The 21,293-nt window shown below is 38.5% G+C and overlaps 2 protein-coding genes across 6 annotated transcripts in view; both read left to right on the top strand.

Annotated features, from left to right (window-relative positions):
* Positions 1-2,283: 2,283 nt before the first annotated feature.
* ZNF770 (zinc finger protein 770) lies at positions 2,284-10,877 on the top strand. Of its 2 annotated transcripts, XM_080618513.1 has the most exons (3): positions 2,284-2,333; positions 2,888-2,951; positions 5,951-10,877. In XM_080618513.1, exon 3 carries the CDS (start codon positions 6,868-6,870, stop codon positions 9,052-9,054), a length of 2,187 nt encoding a protein of 728 aa, XP_080474639.1. In that variant the 5' UTR covers positions 2,284-2,333; positions 2,888-2,951; positions 5,951-6,867; the 3' UTR covers positions 9,055-10,877. The 2 variants fall into 2 exon arrangements, with proteins under 2 accessions (XP_080474639.1, XP_080474640.1); XM_080618514.1 differs by lacking the exons at positions 2,284-2,333; positions 2,888-2,951 and having other exon boundaries at positions 5,093-6,066; positions 6,737-10,877.
* Positions 10,878-17,937: 7,060 nt separating this feature from the next.
* Positions 17,938-21,293, top strand: part of AQR (aquarius intron-binding spliceosomal factor) — a 52,412-nt gene continuing 49,056 nt past the window's right edge. For 2 of the 4 annotated variants that reach the window (XM_080618581.1, XM_080618583.1), the window contains exons 1-3: positions 17,938-18,098; positions 18,964-19,020; positions 20,192-20,232. In XM_080618581.1, coding sequence (XP_080474707.1) covers positions 17,997-18,098; positions 18,964-19,020; positions 20,192-20,232 — 200 coding nt within the window. In that variant the 5' untranslated portion in view covers positions 17,938-17,996. Of the gene's footprint in view, positions 18,099-18,963; positions 19,021-20,186; positions 20,233-20,453; positions 21,213-21,293 lie in introns of those variants that run through there. The other 2 variants (XM_080618584.1, XM_080618582.1) reach the window with 2 other exon arrangements.

Raw genomic sequence — 21,293 nt, forward strand, 5'->3', positions numbered from 1 at the left:
CAAAAAGCCATATCCAAAACCAAGATGTGGGAAGAAGGTATAAACAGATGACTGAGGTTAGTTTAGATTCTAGATAACAGCACCTTCCATCACTAGGAGATCTTTCATTGTCGCTACAATGTTGCAATACTGTGTTTTCTACAAACCCTGCATATTTTATTTTTTAGCATATAGAAGCAAATAATCAATTCTGTACGTTCACAGCATTTCCTACAAAAACATATTGCATCAATTCACCTGTTTTGCTATAACTGAGCCAAGACTGAATTTAGTATTTTTTGATTACGCTTTCTGCTAACTCGAAGAACTATACAAGCAGCTCCTCAGCTGGTATTCATTAAAACCAGGAGAGCTACAACACTCTACACCAGCCGTGGATCTGCGACGTTAGTTTGTTACCAGGCCCAAGCAGAATTCAGCTGCTTGTGTATCTTGCCTCAGACCAGGTCAGAGGCTTCATGAAGAACAGACTGCTAAGGCTGGATATACTTTAAAATGAAAGAGATACTTTAACAAAAAAAGATATATAATCAGGTGATCTGCAATTATTAAATTATTCATAACTTTTCTGAATAGCTTTATGAGATGCATCTGGCTGATATCATGCACTTTCTAGAGGTGGGAAATGACATCTAGAAGGATAAGCGGCCTGCCTGCGAACATACAGGGTTACCAAGCTTCAGCTATAGGCTGTGCCAACCCCAATTTGACTACAAGACTTGGCTGTCTTCCAGTGAGGTTGATAAATGATCGTATGCTATTGAAGTAACAATCAACACTATTTAAGCTGTTTTCCTGAGCATTTAAGATAATTGCAAGCAAATTTTGTTCTGCAATGTTAAAATTCAGCTTATGTGTTGCAAGCTAGGTTGGATATTATTTAGTACCACTGGTGATGAGACTTAACTTGATTTTTAATACTTCTAAACTAAGAAATAATGATTGTTCTACAGACAGTTGTGTCTGGATATCAAAAAGTACATCTCCAGGACAGATCTGCAGACATACCAGGGCCTGAAAATTATCTTATGTTTAGGCCTGTGAGTGCTGTCAACTTCTTTTTCATTGATGTATACAAAATTCGTGAGTAAATTGTATATATATGCGTATATATATGCATATATATATCAACAACACGTGGAAGAGGTGATTGGGTGTACATTTGTCGTGGTTTAAGCCCTGGCTGTAAATTAGAACCACGCAGTCTACTTCCCCCCCCCCACTCCCCAGAGGGATGGGGAGGAGAATCGAAAGAATGTAACTCCCACGGGTTGAGATAAGAACAGTCCAGTAACTAAGGTATAACACAAATCACTACTGCTGCCACCAATAATAATAATGATAAGAGAAATAACAAGGGAAGAAAATAGGATACCGCTCGCCGGAAAAGAGCCCGACCGAAAAGAGGACGTGCCCTTCCGGGTAGCTCCCAGTTACATCCCCGGGCATGACGTGCTGTGGTATGGAATACCTCTTTGGCTAGTTTGGGTCAGGCGTCCTGTCCCTGCTTCCTCCCGGCCCCTCCTCCTCCCTGGCAGAGCATGAGACTCACAAAGTCCTTGGTCAGTCTAAACATCAGTGTTATCAGCTTTTCCCAGGCCAAAAGTCAAAAACACAGTGCTGCAACAGCTACTAAGAAGGAGAAAAAAACCTGACTGCTACTGCTGAACCCAGGACAACATTCTATCCCAAACTGGGATTTTGATTATACAAGTCTGTTTTGTTATTGTTTAATCAACTGGCATCATACTACAATGGCTTGTTCTACATAAGCTACACATCAGAGAAGACTGATTGCTAGGTTAATTCTTAAAAAAAAAAAAAAAAAAAAAAAAGGAGACATAAATTATCATGATTCTGGCTTTCTCTTTGTTTCATTGCAAGTAGGAAGAGTTCTGCCCCATGAGTGAGGAGCACAGTACTGGCCTTTTAGGCCAGTGAGTATGGCCTTACAGTGGGTTTGTCACACCACAGGGTAACCCTACCAGCATACTTTAACTGCAGACCCCACAACCACAGGGAACTGGTTGCTTGCTTTTAGGAAGCTGAAGTGTCTTATTTAAAGGGCAGAACGTGTCTCCAGCGACTGATAATTGATCAGGAGATCCAGGGAACACTTTCTGCCCGCACAGAGACAGAGCTGGTAGGTGCCTGCTCCAGACCCGGCCCGGCCGCAGCCCGGCCTCAGAGCGACGGGAGGCGGGGCCGGATTGCGGGGGGGAACTGAAAGCTCCGGCCCGGGTTTCCCCGCGTCCCGGTGCCATCCGGGGGAAGAGTTTAGGCGGCAGCAACCGGGGAACGATGAGGAAGGTGGAGGCGCGGTAGTTCTTTCTGTAGGTTGCTCCCTTCTTTGCCCCGGTACCCCCTTGCCGCCTTCCTCCTCGACTCGCGGTCAGGGCTGCTGGACTGGTTACGACCCCAGCATGGCGATGCCGGCCGGCAATGCAGTGCGTCGAGGCAGAGCCCCTGGGCACGGCCGGTTGCGGAGCCATGCCAGTGCCGGCTAGTCGGCGGGTAGGGGTGTCGCTGCGGGCTGGAGGAGCCGTGGCGGACGGGACGCAGGCCGGGACGGTGCGGCCCCAGCGGGGAGCTCGCTTTCCGAGCGTGGCCGTGTGCCTGTTGGGGGTATGCCGGCTGCAAGAGCCGCCTCACCAGTTTCTGTTAAGTTTCTAACTGTATTTAAGTGTATTCTGCTGGGGGGTGGTGTCTGTCCCTGGGATCTCGGGCCCCTTCGGCAGAACTTGGGTTTGTTCTTATATCGGCCTTGTCTCTTGCTTTGTTTTGCTTCAGAAAATGCTTTGAAAAATACAGGGAAAGTGTGTAAGAATGAGAGGAGTTAGCTTTGAGGAGCCATAATGCGAGTTGTTAATGTCTATGTAATTTGCAGGTGAAGGCTACGTTTGTGGTGTGATTGGTTGCCCCATCGCGGGAAACTTCCCTAGGGGAAGATGGTGACGTAATCTGGACTGCGATGTGCTTGCTTCAGCGCTTAGGTTCCTACCTCTATTGCAAGCTATGCAGTTTGGATATCAGCAGCTAGATTTTCACAATCTGATTTGTAGTTAATGTTGCAAGAAACACGTTACGTTTCTTCACACGTTTGTCGTTATAATTAATTTTCTTTTAACTGGAAAGCTCTAAGTTAGCTTATCTCAAGGATCTGAGGGTATACTAATAATAATGTGGAAGGATTCTTCAGTGACAAATTTGGAAATGCATTGAGTTTCCAATTATTAAGTGTCTTGTTTTGAATTATATTAATGAGTCGTAGGAAAGCAAGGCAGAATATTTCTCTGTATAGGGTCAGCTCTGTGGGGGTGGGAATTTGAGAGATGTTTGTACAACCATTTTTAGACACCTCCAGTGTTGGTGGTAGAGCAATCTCTCCATAGAACTTGCATGCTCACTAAGAAAAACTTTGAAACTGTAAGGACAGTAATGTACTTGAATCCTTCCTGCTATAATTTGAAGCCATTTCTAGTCACGTCTATAAATGGCATGGGGAACAACTTTCTTTAAAGCTGGCTGTTATGTTTGGTTTTGTTTGGGGATTTTTTTTTTTTTTTTTCTTTTTACTCAGGTCTGTTCCTTAAGCATTCCCAGTTACTTTAAACTTTTCGTGTATGTTATGCATTTAAGCTCTGATGGTTCTTGATCCTCTTCTCTGAATTAATTTTAATTACTTCATATGCTTGTCTCAATTTGAAGGACAGTATTCAAATCTGGGTAGAGTACTTCAGCTGAATTCTATACAGTAGTGAGTAGTATGGAAGATTTATGTGCCAACAAAACTTTACTTGTTTACGCATCCTGGTACGGATGGCATGCTGCTGGCATATTCAGCTTCTGTTCTAGCTTAGACTTCAATGGCTTTTATGCACAGCTATAACCCCGTACGTTGTTTCCTTCCAGTTGATTATTCTTGCCTAAATTGAAGGTCTAGTATTTCTTCTTATTAAAGTGCACTTCCTTTTTTTTTTTTTTTTAAACCTCTCCATTTAGTAAAGACTAGATTAGAATTCAGAATTTTCTTTCATTGTGTTTCTATTTTGTTGCAGCTTGCTGCCATCTGTAACATGAGTAAACATAAATATTTACTTAAACATTAAATAACACTAGATTTAGGAGGGTTCTCTATGGACCTTCAGTGGCCTATATTACTTCTTGATTCTGTTTTCCTGCGTCACCTCACAGCCAAGATGAAAAGTAGTGCCAATTTAAAATTAGATTGGACCTATGTCACAAGCTAAATCCTTATCACATAGGAAAGTACATTTTTTGACTTTAATTAGGACAAGCTTGTGTACTTCCAGGCCTGGCAGGAGAAAATATTCCAAGATGGTCTTTTGCTCTTTGATGGTTAGCAGCAGCATGTTTATTCCTTAGATGTGCAAGGCATAGAGCACCCTGAAATAGATGTGCAGAAGTGTGTCCTGAGTAAATAGTAGTTGAAAATATATTTGGCCCACACTGTAATGCCCATCTTAGCTCCTTCTTCCTTCCCTTGCATCCACTAAGTTTACCTCATTTGAGCCTTCCATCTTTCACAGGGCATGAAGACTGCAGCATGCTCTACTCTGCTTTTGACACCTTGTGCTACAGAGCATTTTCCTCATTCACCAGATAGAATCTTTAAAAAATTTATAAGCTAAATACAAAATCCCTTGTGTAGTATGCCACAGCTGTCTCTTACTTTGGACTTTTTTCCTTTGAATGTCACTATACTGTTTGAGTGTTTTCCTGATGTGTAAATTAGATCTGTATGACAATATGTTAACTAAAATTCATCAGTCTTTACAGTTCTTTCTCAGGAGGTTTTTCTTCCCTGCTAATGGAGGTTGCCTTGAGCAGTACAGAAACTTTCAGCATAGCAGAGAAGCTTTTCTCAGCCTACCTGTCTCTAGTTTCACAGTGGCACAAACTAGAAAGCATTTGGTGTCACACGCTTACTCTCTCTAAACTTCCAGTTTTCACATGATGTGACAACTGGGAGGAAAAGGGAGTCTCCTAAAAGCATTGTGTTTTCTTGCATCTTCAAAAGAAGACTGAAACTGAGTAGTTGTTAAAATTCAACAGGAAAAGAGAATAGGAAAGGGAAAGTTGACTTTCTCAACTGCTTCAGCATTGATAAATGCTATCCTGAACTACTACAGTGAGATTAGGTGACGATTTCATCTAAGACATACATCCAAATGTTATTTAATAAGGCCCACAATTACATAGGAACATGTTCCTCCTCTTAATACCTGTTAGAAGTGAAATGATCCTACCAGATGACCAGGTTTCTCTCTGTTAAGCTTAAGGGAAGTATTGGTTCACCAGATATTTTAAGTCTTTCGTGCATGTGTCCTGACTCTTGTTGTAAGTTGCAGTAGGCTTTTATTCTTTGCAGTGACTTTAAATGGACTTTCCAAATACTTCTGGATTTTTAATACCTAGGGACATTAACTCTTTGTGAAGAGACAGGCTGTTGGAGATACTGAGTAAATGATTTTTTTTTTTTTTCTTCTGCTGGTATGTAGAAGGAATATATAACTTGTGAGTTGTAGTATCAAAATACCACAAATGTGGTTAGTAGAAATGTCTTGTGCATCTTAAAGTTATTACAAGTCCTAACTATTATGTTGTTGCTTTAAAGATTGCTCCCCCCCATCTGTTTTGTTATGTATGTAATGCTATAGAGGTATTTTTATTCTGTTGTTCATACTGCTGGAATACTTAGTCTGGTTTACTACAGTTTAGGAAGGATGTGACCAATTTAAGTAAGTCCAGAGATGCTTAAAAAGACCAATCTGTTTTTTGTGGTTTTTTTTTTTTTTTTTTTTTTTTTAGTTGACCTAAAACCAATGCTTTTAGAAAAAAAGAGTTTCTCTAGTTTTGAAAAAACAAACTCCACATGAGAGAAAGGAGATTTCAAATACACAAAGAACACTTGTTATTTATTTTACAGGTTCACAGAGGAAAAAATAATGACAATAACTTTGTAGTGAAGAAAGGCTCAGCTGAGTGCAAGGAGAAGCTTCATGACAGTGTGGCACATTGGAGCAGGAGCCCTGCTGAAATTAAGTAATCTCCTTCAGCAGAAGTTACGACTGCTTTGGAAACTTTCTAGACATGAGCTGGCCTCACAGTAGAAGGCTTAGACTAAATGGTTGCTGTTCGTATAAATATTTTAATAACATTTCATGAACTATGGTACTTGCAAAGTCATTCTTTTAAGTTTGTAAGTCATTATGCCTTAGCTGAGAAACAGTAGCTTGCCTAACTGTGTTCTGTCTGTTGAAAATTCAATTCAAATTAAAACTACTTCATGATTTTTGGTTTAGGCTAAGGCAATTACAATGAATTATTGTAAAAACCTTTATTTTTTTTGAGGTTTTTTTTTTTTTTTTTTTTTTTTTTTTTTTTTTTTTTTTTAAGAATGTGCTTTATTTGTAAATAACCTGAAATATCTTAATGTAGCTGAACTGTATATTATTTGGAACTATAGCTTGAGCTTGACTTAAACTTGTTTGTTGCTTCTGGAAAATAGTGTAGTTTTTCCGTATCGTAATATAATGAGTGATTGCTCTGTTACAAGGAAATTTTGAGCATTTTATGCAAAGTTAAGTCAGGAGTATTCTATTCTGGATGCTTTTGGTCTCTCATAGAATATGAGACAAATTTTTTTTATGAGACAAATTTAGGCAATTACATAGGAATGTAGGCTAAAATAATGCTCTTTTTCTTATTTTAGGCACCTGTGGGATCTAAGAAAATTTCTCGTAAGAAAATTTGCTGCTTCTACAGCTTTCCGTCTTAGTGTGCAGCTGATGATTTCACTTGAAATACTGAAGAACAGTAGCACGGTGTAATTGCTTTTCAAAAATGTTAAAAGTTCAGCAGTGTGTAACAGCTGATGGGATACCCAAGAAAAAGCCATATATTTGTGACATTTGCTATAAGCAGTTTGAAACTCCATCAAAATTAGCTAGGCATTATCTGATACATACTGGTCAAAAGCCATTTGAATGTCATGTATGTCATAAAACGTTTAGGCAGCTAGTCCACCTGGAGAGGCATCAGTTAACCCATAATCTACCCTTTAAGTGTATTGTTTGTTACAGAAACTTCAGAAACTTAATCGCTTTCTTAGAGCATCAGCAGCATCATAATGAAAATTACCAGAACGATACCAAGCTAGCAGAAACCTTTGTAAATTCTGAGAAAGACATGGTCACTTGTGGCATATTTCGATGTTCTGTGTGCCGGAAATCTTTTACAACTGAAAAGAGTTGGATGCTGCATCAGTGTGTGAAGGCAAATTTTCTACATGGTGCCAGAAGGAGAAAGAAAATTCATGCTTGTGAATCATGCAACAAGACATTTCCATCAAGATCTAAGCTAGAAAGACACTTCCTGATTCACACTGGCCAGAAACCCTTTAAGTGTTCTTCATGTGGCAAATCTTTCAGACAGTCAACACACTTGAAAATCCATCAGCTCACACACACAGAAGAAAGACCTTTTCAATGCAGCTTTTGTCAGAAAGGGTTTAAAATTCAGAGTAAACTCATGAAGCACAGACAGCTTCATGTCAGAAATAGGATTTTTCCCAATATTGTATACAAAGCAAAGACTCTTAAATATCCCAGAACATGTAACCTTTGGGAAGGAAAGATGGATAATTCTGAGAAGGCTGATACCTGTGAGTCACAGAATGACCCACATGATGCTCAGTCAATCTATATCATACCTTTTCAGTGCCCTGCATGCGAGCAGTGTTTTGAAACAGAACAGGTCCTAAATTTGCACAAATGTTACCTGAGAGATGGCAAAAGTTCAAATAATAGTATAAAGGCATGCAGCCGCTCAGTCAGCATGAAAAATAAGATCCTGAAGAAGCTGAAGTGTACTGGTGGAAAGGCAACAGATTTTTCTCTGACTGACAGAAGAAAATCAAAGTCAGGTCACTTTAAAAATCGTGACCTGGTTGCAGCTAGAGATCAGGGCTCTGATCAGCATGCTGCCACTAAACCTTTCAAGGGTTGCCATCGCAAGCTTGACATACACAAGGCACCTAGTAATCAGATGAAAAGAACATTTACTGTGGCTTTGCCTCGGCAAGAGCACCCGCAACCTCACGACTTTGGAATTAATTTAAAAGGTATGCTTACTGGTAAAAGCATGTTAAGCATCAATGATTCACTGGATAATAAAAAGAATGATTTTTATGGTTCATCAGATGATGGTGTCTTTGATAATCCAGAAGTGCTTCAGTGTGCTTTTTCAGCTTCTGCTAAAAATACACATAACAGACACAAAGTGTGTAAATGTGACAGATGTGAAAAAATCTTCCCGTCTTCATCCAAACTTCAAAGACATTATCTTATACACACAGGACAGAAGCCCTTTGGGTGTAATGTTTGTGGGAAGACATTTAGACAGTCAGCTCACTTAAAGAGACATCAGCTCACCCATACTGAAAAGAAGCCCCATAAAAGCCCCGTATGCCAGGTAGAATTTGAAAACCTAAACAAACTTTTTAATCATCAGGGAGATCACATTGAATTTAAGTCTTCTCAGCCTGTGGGTTATTCGGATTATTCTCAAATACCTTCACAAGCATCTGGCTTTCAAGAATTCGAGCTGATTCAGTCAAACCAAGCAGCTGAAATCAAAGTTGAAATTGAGTCAGGGGACTTCGTTCTTGACACCAGCAGTAGAAACGTACAGCCGTATTTGTGTAGTAAATCGTTGGAAATGGAGCAAAGCAGTTATGGCTATTGGCACGATTTTTCTGAAGGTACTGAAAAAAACAAAGTTGCTAACAAACTGTATCAATGCAGTATCTGTTTTAAAACTTTTAAATCACCTTCTAAGCTTGAAAGACATTACCTAATGCATGCTGGACAGAAGCCGTTTGAATGTTTTGTTTGTGGTAAAAATTTCAGGCAGGCCCCACATTTGAAAAGACATCACCTTATTCACACTAAAGAGAGTTTAAAGGTGAGTTCCACTGAGCAGCAGCCAGAGAACATACTGTTCTTATCAAAACTGGATAATGTCCTATGAAACTGTATGTTAAAACTTTGGGTTACAGAATTATTAAAAGGCATATGTTAGACTGAACAACTGACTGTTGTTATGGAGATGACCTGTTGAAGAATTAATGTACTGTCTTCAGACCTGTCTACTTGATATAATTTGTGATAAATGTGAGGAGATGTTTAAAACAACACCACAAAAAAGCAAGGAGGCTTTTTTATTGCATTTCTTTTCCTAAGTTAATTTATAAATATGCATTCTTACCATATTAATAATGTTGCAGTAATCTGCAGTCCTCCAGAAGTCAGGTATTTAAAAGTTAAACCTTTATATATGTATAGTATTTTATGACATTATGTTGTCCCATGATAACTGTCAGAAAAATAAAGATAAAAAGGTAACGTCCAGAATGCAGAAAAAATGGTCCTTTTACTTTTTTTCTGGCTCCCTGTATGTTGCAAGCAAAGGATACTTGCTGTGTATATTTCATACTAAAAAAAAAAAAACAAAACCCCATGGGTATATTTAGATGAAAGATGCAAAGAAAAATTAGGTAGAAAAGGGGGAAGAAGTTTAATGAGAAAAAGTTTAGATGTGGCATTATAGAACTGTTACTAGAAAAAAATTTAACTGCTTTGTAATGTGCTTGGAGATCTACATATAAGGAATTAGTTCTTTCCCCTTCTTAAAGTGTAAGTAGGCATTTCTAAAATAGCGGGGTTTATAATCAATTAATCCATTCTACCATTTCATTATCTCCAGTTCATTGCATATTCCTTGCCTTTTCTAGTTTTTTTTGTTTTTTTTTTTTTTTCCAATTCATACAATACTGAACTATTTTTTTCTGAAAAAAAAAGAGGACAAGAAATTATCATTAACATTACAAACGGTCTTGCCATCTGTTCCAGTCTCCTAGCATACCTATTGCACCAGTAAAAGAAATGTTCTCTAAGATGTGATAATAACTCAGGTGAGCAGTTTTGTCAGGAAGTCATGTTCTTGTTACGTTAAATATAAGAGACTGAAAATAACTTTTAGTTCAAATTAAGTAATTCTGATTCTGTATTAATAGAATCTGTAGTTATACTTCCTGGTAAGTAGAGAGCTTTGCCTGCTGTGCCTGTGGGACTGGCAAAAAGTGAAAGTGCAGTGGAGATTTATTCATTATGAACAAGAATGAAGTCTCTTTCTTTCTTTTCTTTTTTTCTTTCACTGAAAAACTACCTTTTAGTATATTTTACTATTTCACTTTGTTATGCAACTTGAAACCTTAAGTTTTTAATCCTATTCCTAAATTAACATCTGTCTGATACATGGCATTCTTTTTTATTATTTAAATAGATCCATATTTATTTAAGTAAAATGATTTTTTTGGTTCTGTTTTAATTTTTGAAGTATTTTATCTAGGTTTTGCTGTGGCATGAGCTTTGCAGTATTTGGTATAAATGAAATGAAGGGAGTTTTTATTTTTGTACCTGTTCTTCTTTCCTATTTTCAGAGAGAATAAAATCAGGAAAGGTACTCAGAAACAGTCTGTAGTTACTATGATTTTTGTATGACAGACAATTTCAGTACATTAATAATGACTATACTTATATATTGAGATTTTTTTTTTTTCTCCCTATGTGAATTGTTTCATATTGAAAGAATACTGTGTAAAATGTTTTGAAAGTGTATTGTAGAGCTTTTAAAATACTTGTAATAAACTATTTTATTTATACTGTACTTTAATTGCATACTTTATGGGCAGGTCATTTTTGAAACTATGTAATATTCAATTTCCAAGGAAGTTTAAGACTACATATTAAAATAACTAACTTTGCATGTTAGAACAACAGGCTTCAAGATCTCTTTTGTTATCAAATAGAAATATGTTTAAAGATAGTAAGATCTTTCTTAAGGAGTCACAGTCATTTAAAAAAAATGCTGTGTTTGAGAGTAATGTCCAGAGAACACTAAACTTGGTGTGTTTTGAAGATACTCAATTTGAGTAAAATGAGGGAAAAGAAATATATAAAAAGCTCCTTTTTAGGGATGAATAGACATGTATGTGAGGTGCTACTGTCTGATTAATTTGGAAACTAATGTAATCTTTGGGTTCCATGGGATTTCAGACGGGCAGTAAGGTCCACTTTGTTTATCTGGCTCTCTATCCCTGTATGAGAAGTTCTGTGTCAGTATAAATTTCATTGTTTTGAGGGGATTATAGCATAAACTAGCTAGGAAAAGGTAAAGCAGAAGGAGAAAAAAAATCTGAGGTTGAAATCCTGTCTCTTTTGAAGTTAACAGTAAAATTCTCCAAGTACCTTTGAGAATTTGAGCTAGAATGGTTTTCCCAGTGTTAACAGTAACACTTTGTGTTGTTCATTAATATGTTAGTCATTTTCCATAATGCTTCAAGGCAAGTTCAAACCATCAATCTTTGAAGTATCTTTGGTGGCAGAGCCATTGCCTGTGGTTTTGTTAGAATGAGCTGCTGTCAAATAGCAATAATCTCATAGTACTGAAGTAGTGGATTTTTATTTTTTTTTAAAGACTATACGCAGAACCAATGCATATTCCTGCAAATATTCCTGCAAACAGGAAAACAGTGGGTCCTCATGTGTTGATACTTCCCCAACGAGAACCTCTCAAATTATGCGGACACAGCTTCGATGTAGTTCTGTGTGAACAAACAAAAGGTCAAATATTTTAAAACAAACAGAAAAAGGTACATAATACTAAATACAAAGTACACAATACTAAATTCACTAGAACTGCAGTACCAACTGATCACATCATTCATTTTCTATCTAGGAAATGTGGTTATGGATAGCTCTAAATATTTATGATTTGATTGCTGTGCTATCCTTGCAATGTCTGCAGAAAACAAAAAATTGCAAAATGTATATGTAAGTGTTCCTATGTATGTCTAGGGGAAAATTTAGAAAGGAAGAAAAGCCATAATAAACCACAGAAAAACTGTTCTTGTGCCTGCTTCTCACAGAGTGTTTGGTTTTTCACTTGTCTGTGATCTGCTCTCACTATTATATCCAGAGCCAACAAGAAAACTTAGTGAGGCAAATGGGAGACAAACACATAAGAAATGTAATTGAAGTTAATGAGACCTTAGGTTTCAAATTTAGGTGCTGGACTTAATGTTTAGTTTTCCTGGCTACCTTCTGGTATAAATGTAAAACTCTGAAAGTCATAATCTCACAACAGTAGCTCTCTTGAGTAACACTTAGATAAGTACAGTTGAATGACTCTTAAATCAATAAAGGCTATGGGTTCAGTCTTTCTAATGGCCCCTTGTAATAATGTTGAAAATGCCTAGATCTCCTAAATAACTAAAGGAGTCACGGTTCATATTCCTAACACAAGGTTTTGTGGATTTTTAAAGTACAAGTTTTACCTTAATAGCCTAGTTTTATGGTCTGATGGCTATAGATGAGATGTGTCTGAGAGGCAGTTATCATAAGGAAAATTGAAGTTACAGAAGTGACTTTTCTATGGTCTCACTTTATTTTCTCCAGGTTGAGCAAATTAATTGTACTTCTTCATATAATGACTAGTTCTGTCAAGTATCTTTTAAACAGCATCTTTCTTAGCATGTGTTAAAAAACTGAATCTTCAATGTCCATGCAAGTGAAGAAGTTGGCCTTATGCCAACAAAATCACTCACAAGTAGGTTTGATCCTTTCCTTGTTCACAAACTGCCGTTCTAACATGAAAGTGTCGTTTTGTGTGTCCTGAGTTACTTCAAGTCTTTAAATGCTGTTTTACTCCTGTACTCTGCCATTCCAGTTCCTGTCTGCCTCTAGGATATGCTAATGTGTGGCTTGATTCTGCTATACACCTGACACAGTTTGGATATGCCACTGAAATTTTTCCTCTTCACTGGAATCCTTCCAGTGTCCCTGATCCAAATCTGTATGGACCTGTGAAACCCCATATGTGACTTGAGGAGGCTCATGGAGCTGGTGCTGCCATGGCATGCAACACGGTGCCTGAGGATGTGAGTGCATGAAGCTGGGAGCAGCTGACTGGCTATTATGAACACTGTGGCTGGTCATTTGCCGTTGAAAAAGTGGTCTGGGTATGTAGGATAGCAATAGCATATGGAAATGGTGGCTATCCAGCTTTGCTTATGGCTGCTTCTCTGGATGTGGCACTGGAGTGTACTTTGCTCACATAGTGAAGTAAGGGAATACAGAGAATTACGTGGCCACTTCTGTATAATAAAGTACCTATGGTGTTTCCCATTTGTAGTGCTAATGCATTGCACTCAATTTCTGTTGGCGTCAAAGAAAGCGCTATCTTCCTGGTATGCAAATTTGTATTATTTTATTGGTGCATTTTTTTATAAAAGTGTAAGTTTTAATACTTAGTATGTGCTTGCAGAAGTAGCCTGCTTAGTTACAGGAACTCAGATGATTTCTGCAATTTTGGCTTTTATTTTGATTATAAGAGGATCCTAAGCAAAGAGATTCCCGCTAGTGACAATAATTGTACTAAACTAAGTAGAAATCTACTAAGCCATCTAGACTCCTCAAGTGTATCAGTCAATTTGAGGATAATTTTTAAGACCAATATGTTATGATTTTTTCATAACGTTGGGATCAACCTTGGATTAGTATCTTGGCAACCTTGTTTGCCGTAGTGCACTTTATCTTGTATTTTATACTCTTGGTCTGTATAGTAGCAGTTAGTTGGGTAGTGAGAATGGCTTTGTAAGAATTCCCTCAGGCATTGAATAGTGTGTGTGATGCTGTGCAATTAGCAGAGGAAAAATGTGAATTTGCCAGTAAGCTAAAATGGTTTGTCATGTAATAGTTTATATCACAATAGAAGCTGGTTTTTGGTTGGTTTTTGGTTTGTTTGGGGTTTTTTTTTTCAGTAAAATATTAGAAGTTAATAAATTATTTTTCAGTATTACACCAATGTGAGTTTTGGTCTTTTCAATAGCTATTCTGTTTTACTGTCATTTTATCCTCTCTAAAAATCCTGGTGTGCTAATGGAAATAACTACCAAAAGCCTAGAAAATACAGAGAAAGGCACAGGTGAAAGCTTTAGGAGACTAGAGATAGCTCTCAGCATCTTAGAATTGTTCTCTCCTGATTAAGTTTTATGCTGTGTATTAGATACGCTTCAGTTTTGTCTGCAATCTGTATTTTTTTGTGTATTGTGAGAAAGGATGTGATTGAGAATCTACTTTCACAATGATGCTGCAAACAGATTCAACTTCCCACAACATTTCTCTAGCATTAGCAGAAAGGAAGTTACTTGCCTTAGAATCTCATTTCAGTGATGAAGACCTATTCCTCCATCAAACAGATTTCTCTTACATTAATTTTTTTGTTCCATAGAAATTTTTCCACATAACAGCCTCTTGTGGGATTTTCAGCAAATATTTCTAGAGCTTTACTGGCCATTAATCTCTTGTCTTCATATCACTGTTCTGCTCAAGTTGGTATGACCCTAACTAGATGTCTCTTAAGAGAATTAGAATAGCCCAGAGTCCGCTCTAACTTGAGCTGTTACCCAAATGTGAGCCCAGCTACAGGAAGCTAAGAATGACATAGACTCTCTTACTTCCCCACCTCCTTCACTAGAGGCAGTGCTTGCTATTCTGGGATGTAAAAGCAGCTGGGTTGCTGAATTAACCATATTTTCTTCTAGTCATGAGCTCAGAATTTCCATTGAAGTTACTGTGAGTTTTGCACAAAAATCAAGGGCAGTACATTGGGCAGAACGTGTGCTAAATAAATATTTATACACAAATCAGAATGCTACTGATGGCTTCTTTACACTTTAAAATTCTAAATATTTTAAGACGCATCTGTTACTACACTGAGGCACCATATTTGCTGAGTGGAAGTACACATACTGAGTGAGTACCCATATTTAATGAGATGAATACAGTGACAAAGTTTTGGACTAGAAGAATGCATATAAAGAAAATAGTAAAAGCAATGTGACATGACTGAATTAAAGCTATAATGAACAGGCTGAATGTTTAGTTTATGTGAATGTTAACTGCTATGAAGGATAAGCTACAAAGCTTATCCTTCAAACAAAGCTTTCCCACCAGAGTTTACATAGGTCCAAGATAATAACCATACTGACTCTGCATCTCAGTGCAGGGTTTACTTATGTCTGAGAAGCTGAACGATAAAAGACTCGAAGGATAAATACATGTGTGTGTGTGTGAAAAAGAAACAGTAAAAAGTGAAATTCTATAATAGAAGTATGTAGCTGCTGAATCTAGTTTGTGGTTGTGTCTCACTGAAGACCCTGAAACAATAATAAACCTTAAGATCAATTAACATTAGAAATATTTATAGATTAATTGTTTGGAGTTTTCATTGCTAGAAATTAATAATTTCTGTGACTCTAGGTAGAACCTAAACTAATCTAAACGGTAGACAGGACAGAACATAGAAACACCACTACCTGATTATCACTAGATGCTTCCTGACCCACTGCGTTCCAGAGTGTCATTGAGATAAAAGCCATGTCAAGCTTACTGATGATCTTGGCTTGTACAGTTTACAAAGAAGAGGAGAAAAGCATATTTTTTCCTAGCTACAAGAATATAGAAGGGCAATCATCCAAAACAAAAAGAGCTAATTAAGCAAGAAAGCAGCATTGAATATAAATTGACCATGACTGTATGTAGCCTAGAAATGAATAAGTCTTGAAAACTGCATCTACTGAAATGTGTGACTTTTTAAATAATACATGTCTTCATGAATGAATTAACAGAGTTTTGAAGAGAGGGAATATTTGATTTTCTTGACGTGTTAAGTCAACGAGCATAGAAAGATGGGGGACTTCACTGAAGGCTGTGGGGACAATGGGATGCAGGACTTTATTTTTCTCCCAACTACAAAGCAGTTTGGGGTGGAAAGTGACAGATGTGCCTCCACTCGGGGGGAAACTGAGCATAGCATTCAAGAGACCAGTCTTAATAGACAGTTGCAAGCTGAGGTGTTTCAAGCTGGGATGAGAGTTGAAGATAGGGATGTAAGTACAACTCCGGGTGTCATTATGCTCAGTCTCACCACAACTCCTCTTTAAAGGTTCAGCTGCTCTTGAGGCTTGAAAGTGATGTATTTTGCCAAAGCACTAATTTATACTTCAGCTATTCATTTGTAGTCCTACTGTCCCAGCACTCTGTAACTAAACAATACTCCATACAGAGAAGTATTTAATGCATTATTTATAGTGAGGAGATCTTTACCACTTTATTTGACATTGCCACTGAGGGATGTAATCATATTGCCTAACATTAGGCATCTAATACTAGTTTCTGGTACCAGAAGCTACTTCAGATAATTAGTTATGATTTGCCCTCTGGAATGACCTCTGTTGCTCTGAACTCTGATACCAAGCCACCGTAGCCTCTCCTAATTGTCTCGTGGTCCATCTTAAACACAGTCAAACTTTGGGCTCCCATTTGAAAGCCAATTTCAGAAGATTTCCTATTTTCAGCCTATTGTAATGAATGAACTTTAATTTCTTTGTCCTTTTTTATCACTGATTTGTAGCTTCAATAGTTCAGTAAGATGGAGCAACATGCTAATATAGCTCAGCCACCCAGCTCAGAGCTTAGGTAAATTTTACTTATATTTTCTACACCTGTCCATGAATGCAGGCGATAGAGAAAGGTCAGACATCAAAAGGGGTTGTTATATTTGAATAATTTCAATAAGCCCAAGTCAACCACAGACTCTAGGTTGATTAAGTTCAATCGAAGCCTCTCAATATGCTGATTTTTACCAGAATTTAAGCATCAGGTGGGGTACATTGGTTTAAGTATATTTTCAGTGCTTTACATTCGCATATTTTTCATCAAATACAGATCTCTGAGGGTTTCAATCATTAAAGAAAATGATGCTCAGTCCTTGTTATTTAAGTAATTTGTTACTGGTACTTTTTTTAACTTTTTGATTTTACTAGTTTTCATACAGAAAACATAAATCTCCTGGATCTTTTAAAGCAACAGCACACAGCAGGCGTATTTATTTGAATGCAGTTGCTGTCTGATCCTGTTCAAGATACTGTCATTACATTTCCCATTCCCATTTTACATTCTAATTCAACTTCAAAAAGAATATTTAGCTTAACCTCTGCTTGAAGAAATGAAATGGAGATCACCTTGATATCAAAACAAAGGAGGACATATTCAAACCGGCTCCAGCGGCATCTGCCTGTAGTCTGAAGTATGTGAGTGGCAGGTGCTGGATAATGACCGCAGAAACAAAGCGCCAGAGCTTCTTTAAGGAGGCTCTTCATTTCCTCCTTAATTAATCTGTTTACTAAATAGAGTCAGTTAATTGCAAACTAATCTAAACCATTATCAAGACCCTGACTTGTGTGAACGTGCTATTTCCCCTCCCCACTGTGCCTGTCCTCCACGGGTTTCCGGGATTTCAGGGCCGTGAATCACACAGATACTACAGCCACGCTGCTCTCCGTGGCCGTTGTTTGATGTTGGTAGGAGCAGATCTTTTCCACGCTGGATGGACAGAAACCTTTGCCCTAAATAACAGATAGAATAGAAGGAGTCATCCTAAGTGGATTCACAGAGCGTTTTGGAGGCTGGGTGAGAAGCAACCTGCTGCGCTAACTGCGTCCCTTTTTTCAGACTTCAGAGACTCCTGAACTGCACATTGGGGTATGCCCTGCAAAAGGCGGGTGCGCTGCTGGGGGATGACTGGGCCTGGCAGGCAGCGCGCTACCGCGGCCGGCCCCGGGACAGGCGGGAGAGCCCCCGCACCACCGCTCCACCCCGTGCCTGCCGGCGGCAGCGGCAGTGGCAAGGAGGGCGCGGCAGGCGGCGCCAGAGGCGCGGCAGGCCGCCGCTCTAGCTCTTCTGTCCCCGGAAGTGCTCTCCTTTCTGCTGCTCCTTACCCGGAGGTCGCTTTCTCTCGGCGGCTGCCTCAGCGGTGCAGAGAGCGGCGGGCCGCGTCCGGGCGGCACCATGGCGGCGTCGGTGTCTTCGTCTTCGTCTTCCTCTTCGGCCCAGCCGAAGAAGATCGTGGCTCCCACCGTGTCGCAGATCAACGCGGAGTACGTGACCCAGGTAGGACTCGTGGGGATCTGCGGGCCGCGGCTCCCGCTGCTGGAGCCGGATGCTAGCAAGGCCGCTCCAGTAGCGGCGGCGCCCGGTGGTCAGTAGTGCTTGCGGCACGTCGGTGGTAGGGAAAGAGCCGTTTGGAGTAAGAAAAGAGAGATTTAGCGCCTGCGTTACGTAGGAAGCGGTGCGTACCCCCAGCGTTTCCTGACTAGAGAAGTTTACCAGAGCAGTACTATCGAATATAACAGATTTGTTGTTACACGGGAAAAGTTACTGATAGTTCCTTGTAGCTTAATAGTTTAAGTGGTTTCCTGCAAGTGTTCAATTTTGTTTTATTGTTTTTTGTGCTGGGAATACTGCTTTCCTTCCTCTTCAACCAAAAAAGATTGAGTAAAGTGGGTTTGGAAGCTCTTGCCACCATGGCTCGGGAGTTTTGAAGTGGTGGCTACAGCGCATACCCTTAAGGTATTAGACCGTTATCTATGGCCTGTAGTTCTTTGTGAAGTTCTGCAGTGGGAGAGTAATCATGTGCAGTCTGGGGGTTGCTGTCCCTGAAAGATCATGGCACATTTTTGAGAGATTTGCTAGAAATAACTTAGGTTTTTTTAAACCTCTATTATATAGCAACCTGTGCAGCTGGAGTTTTTACAGAGAATCACACCTGTGTTGGAAAAGGTTTAGGTATAAAACCTTAAATGGTTGAAAGCCTTGCTGTTGGAAAACATAATTTTGTTACCTATAGTTAATGTAAGCTGAAATTAAGTGAGGTACTAGTGAAATAAAGTTTGGGATGGGATGTTTTATAGAGCTATTATATCAATACGACTTAAAATGTATATATTTAACTTTTTCTTTTTTCCTCCACATACAGTTAGCAAATAAATACTGGGCTCCACATGTGAAGAAAAAATTGCCTTTTGATTCAAAGGTAAATACTTCCACTGGAATTGTGTTGGGGTGTAAAAGAATGATGATCAACCATTTTCTGATGTGCCAGCCTCCAGTGGTGCTTATTTTATATAAGAGTATAGCAGACTGCTTGGAAGGTCAGCAGCTGATTAACACTCTGTAATTTGTTAATGTATTTGTAATTTATCAATATAGACAGTGTTGTGAAGGTGTGTGGTGTGCTCTAACAGTGCAGCTCTGCCTGCTATTTGTTCAGTTTATTTTGGTAAAGAACTTACTAGAGTGAAAGATTTTTGAGCATCTCCTTTATGGTTAAAAGATGTTTGAGGAGGGGCTACTCTTAGAAATCAAAGAAGGAAGAAAGATGCAGGTATTATTGAACTGTATGCTTCTTTCTAAAAGCTTCTTGAGAGAGTTTTGATCAGACAACTTTACTACTGTTCTGGTCTATATGTGTGTTTTGAATGTCAAAAATTTGTCATGATGTGTTTGTTTTTTTGTAGTGTGGGCTTGTTGAATATCTGGTTTCATTCACTTGTGAATATTTGGCTAAATTTCCCTTTCCGGTCTCAGTTTACTTGCTCTCTTTGTAGTATCTGTGATAGTATTTATCTGTTATTGTTAGAACTAGGATGTACATAAGCAGTTGAACTGCATCTCTGTGTCATGTGATGTGAGAGTGAACCTGTTGCAACAGATAATGCAGATTCTTTCAGTCTTGTTAGAAAAACTAGGTAAAAATGTCTGGATGTAGTTAAATGTCAGTTAAAAGATAGAGTGACAACAGGTGACAGAGTTGATGCAGGCTTTACTCTCAAAGACTGTTCTTTAAATTCAACACAAAGCCAGAGATTAACAATACAAGAATTTGCATATCTGTTTGACTTTTCTATGAAAATCTCAGTGAGTTGTTGATTATTCCTTCAGAATAACTCGAATGAAGGTCCAGTCAGTTCTCTGTCATGTGCTTATCCTCAAGTTGGTTCACTTTCTTTGTGAGAATGTATCTGTGAAGCTTCTGGACTCTTCAGAGCCGAGACATAATTGTTACAACACTTTTGATCAAATAGCAGTGAGCAGAGAGTAAATAATTCAGAGTAGCTTTCAGTGCATAAGGTGTCTTAATACATTTTAATCACTTGAAGTATATAAAATTCTTAACCACTTTTTTTAAATATTCTTTCCCATAGGTTATTGAAGATGTGTATACAAAAGAAATTGTCAGGTCCAAGTAAGTACGCTAGTCACTTTCACTTGCAGACAAGCATTCCAACATTATCTGTATTGAAGTGGTTTCTAATGTCTTATAGAATTTCAAAATGCATTAACATGTTGAAAGCAGGTGAAAATTACTCCAGTGCATGTGAGTCATTTAATCGTAATGGTATTTCAAAGTCTGAGTGAGGCAAAAAGAAAGGTCTTGAGCTCGTAAATGTGATGGTGAACATAATACTGTTTGGTTCCTTGCTCTGGTAGTCTGCTGAGGTTTATATTGGCTTTATTATGATGGTTACAGAACGCTGACCCCTTCTTCTGCCACTAAGATGTGTAAATTAAAAAAAACACTTGAGGAGTGTGCTGCCTGTAGCTCTTTGCTTTTTCACTAATTATTGTTACATGGTTTGTAAAGGGCAAGTCTTATTTCAATGAAATGTGATGTTAGATGGTGGAGACAAAGAATTCAAGATTAACTGCATTCTATAGCTTTGTCCGCAGAAAAGAGTTGTAACTGTAGGTGTTTGGAGCTCTTTTGGAGAAGTTTGGGCTCTGGAGAGAATTCTCTTTATGATTCCTTTATGAAAGTAGTCTAAGAATTGCCATACAGGATCAGAGTAAGCTTCAATTTCCAGTCAGTGAGAAGAGATGCCATTACGAACTGATGAAATACATAGTTGTGGTTTTTCAGAAGACACTCTGCTTCTAGCAATTTGTGTCTTCAAGGCTATTGGAAGTGGTGTCTTAATATTTAAAAGATCTAGATGGTTTTTGTTTCATCTTTTTTTGGGGTTGGGTTTCTTTATTTGTTTGGTTTTGATTTTTTTTTTGTGCGTGTATGTTAATGTGAATTTGATTGCTTAATGAACCTGCATTAACTTTAGCTTCCATGGTGTTGCAACAGTTACTTCTGCATTCAAGTGCTCTTGCATGGAAATGGAGGGAGAGGAAAAAGGGGGCGGAGGAAGCAGAAATAATTCCTGCATGTTTCAACAGGTTTTTTTATATAACAAAATAAGGGAAAACTCAGCTGTTTTCCATGCAGCTGTGATGTGTGTGGGAAGCTTTCTTACCTGT

The sequence above is a fragment of the Psittacula echo genome, assembly GCF_963264785.1.
Source record: "Psittacula echo genome assembly, chromosome: 5".
Lineage (NCBI taxonomy): Eukaryota > Metazoa > Chordata > Aves > Psittaciformes > Psittacidae > Psittacula > Psittacula echo.

Bases quoted from the DNA above. Each gene is read 5' to 3' on its own strand.
- ZNF770 (XM_080618513.1), top strand. From the start codon at position 6,868: ATGTTAAAAGTTCAGCAGTGTGTAACAGCTGATGGGATACCCAAGAAA.